Raw genomic sequence first — 1,303 nt, forward strand, 5'->3', positions numbered from 1 at the left:
ATAAACATTTACCTTTGTACTGAAATGATGAAATATAAAACATTTACCTTAGCACTGAAATGATGAAATATAAAACAATTACCTTAGCACTGAAATGATGAAATATAAAACATTTACTGAAATGATGAAATATAAAACATTAACCTTAGCACTGAAATGATGAAATATAAAACATTTACCTTAATACTGAAACGATGAAATATAAAACATTTACCTTAGCACTGAAATGATGAAATATAAAACATTTACCTTAGCACTGAAACGATGAAATATAAAACATTTACCTTAGTACTGAAATGATGAAATATAAAACATTTACCTTAACACTGAAATTATGAAATGTAAAACATTTATCTTAGCACTGAAATGGTAAAATATAAAACATTTACCTTAATACTGAAATGATGAAATATAAACCATTTACCTTAGTACTGAAATGATGAAATATAAAACATTTTAAATGATGAAATATAAAACATTTACCATAGTACTGAAATGATGGAATATTAAACATTTACCCTAATACTGAAATGATGAAATGTAAAACATTTACCTTAATACTGAAATGATGGAATATAAAACATTTACCTTAGTACTGAAATGATGAAATATAAAACATTTACCCTAATACTGAAATGATGAAATATAAAACATTTACCATAGTACTGAAATGATGGAATATAAAACATTTACCCTAATACTGAAATGATGAAATGTAAAACATTTACCTTAATACTGAAATGATGGAATATAAAACATTTGCCCTAATACTGAAATGATGAAATGTAAAACATTTACCTTAATACTGAAATGATGAAATATAAAACATTTACCTTAATACTGAAATGATGAAATGTAAAACATTTACCTTAGTACTGAAATGATGAAATGTAAAACATTTTCCTTAGTACTGAAATGATGAAATATTTGCATATTGGTGTTGTATTTGAATATGTTGTGTTCTGTGTGGTTATTGATGAATGTAAAACTTTTGTATTAAAGAATTATGTATTAATAGCTGTCTACATATTTGCTTTACCAGCTGATAAAGCTCAAGATAAATTTTTGTATCTTTTACTCCCATGCGAATATTTTGTTGATAACATGACATCATTTGTCTAAGATAGCAGTCTTAATTAATTGAAGAAGAACTTGGGATTTAATTCTCGGTTTTCATATTGAAATACAGTTGAAATTGAGCTTTTAAACTGGCAGAGCAAATATATATAGACGCTGATAACAATTTTAAAAAGATGTAGCCAACTAACATCCATTGTATATATCGAAGAAATAACATATTATA

At 25.0% G+C, this 1,303-nt stretch overlaps 1 protein-coding gene across 1 annotated transcript in view; it reads right to left on the reverse strand.

The window, feature by feature from the left end:
• LOTGIDRAFT_176022 (hypothetical protein) overlaps positions 1–933 on the reverse strand; it is a gene marked incomplete at both ends in the record, with an annotated part of 2,060 nt that extends 1,127 nt beyond the window's left edge. The window contains 6 exons of the mRNA XM_009064832.1: positions 13–54; positions 180–221; positions 390–431; positions 589–665; positions 799–805; positions 869–933. Coding sequence (XP_009063080.1) covers positions 13–54; positions 180–221; positions 390–431; positions 589–665; positions 799–805; positions 869–933 — 275 coding nt within the window. The remainder of the gene's footprint in view (positions 1–12; positions 55–179; positions 222–389; positions 432–588; positions 666–798; positions 806–868) is intronic.
• Positions 934–1,303: the final 370 nt, after the last annotated feature.

Source organism: Lottia gigantea (assembly GCF_000327385.1).
Source record: "Lottia gigantea unplaced genomic scaffold LOTGIsca_652, whole genome shotgun sequence".
In the NCBI taxonomy this organism is placed as follows: domain Eukaryota; kingdom Metazoa; phylum Mollusca; class Gastropoda; family Lottiidae; genus Lottia; species Lottia gigantea.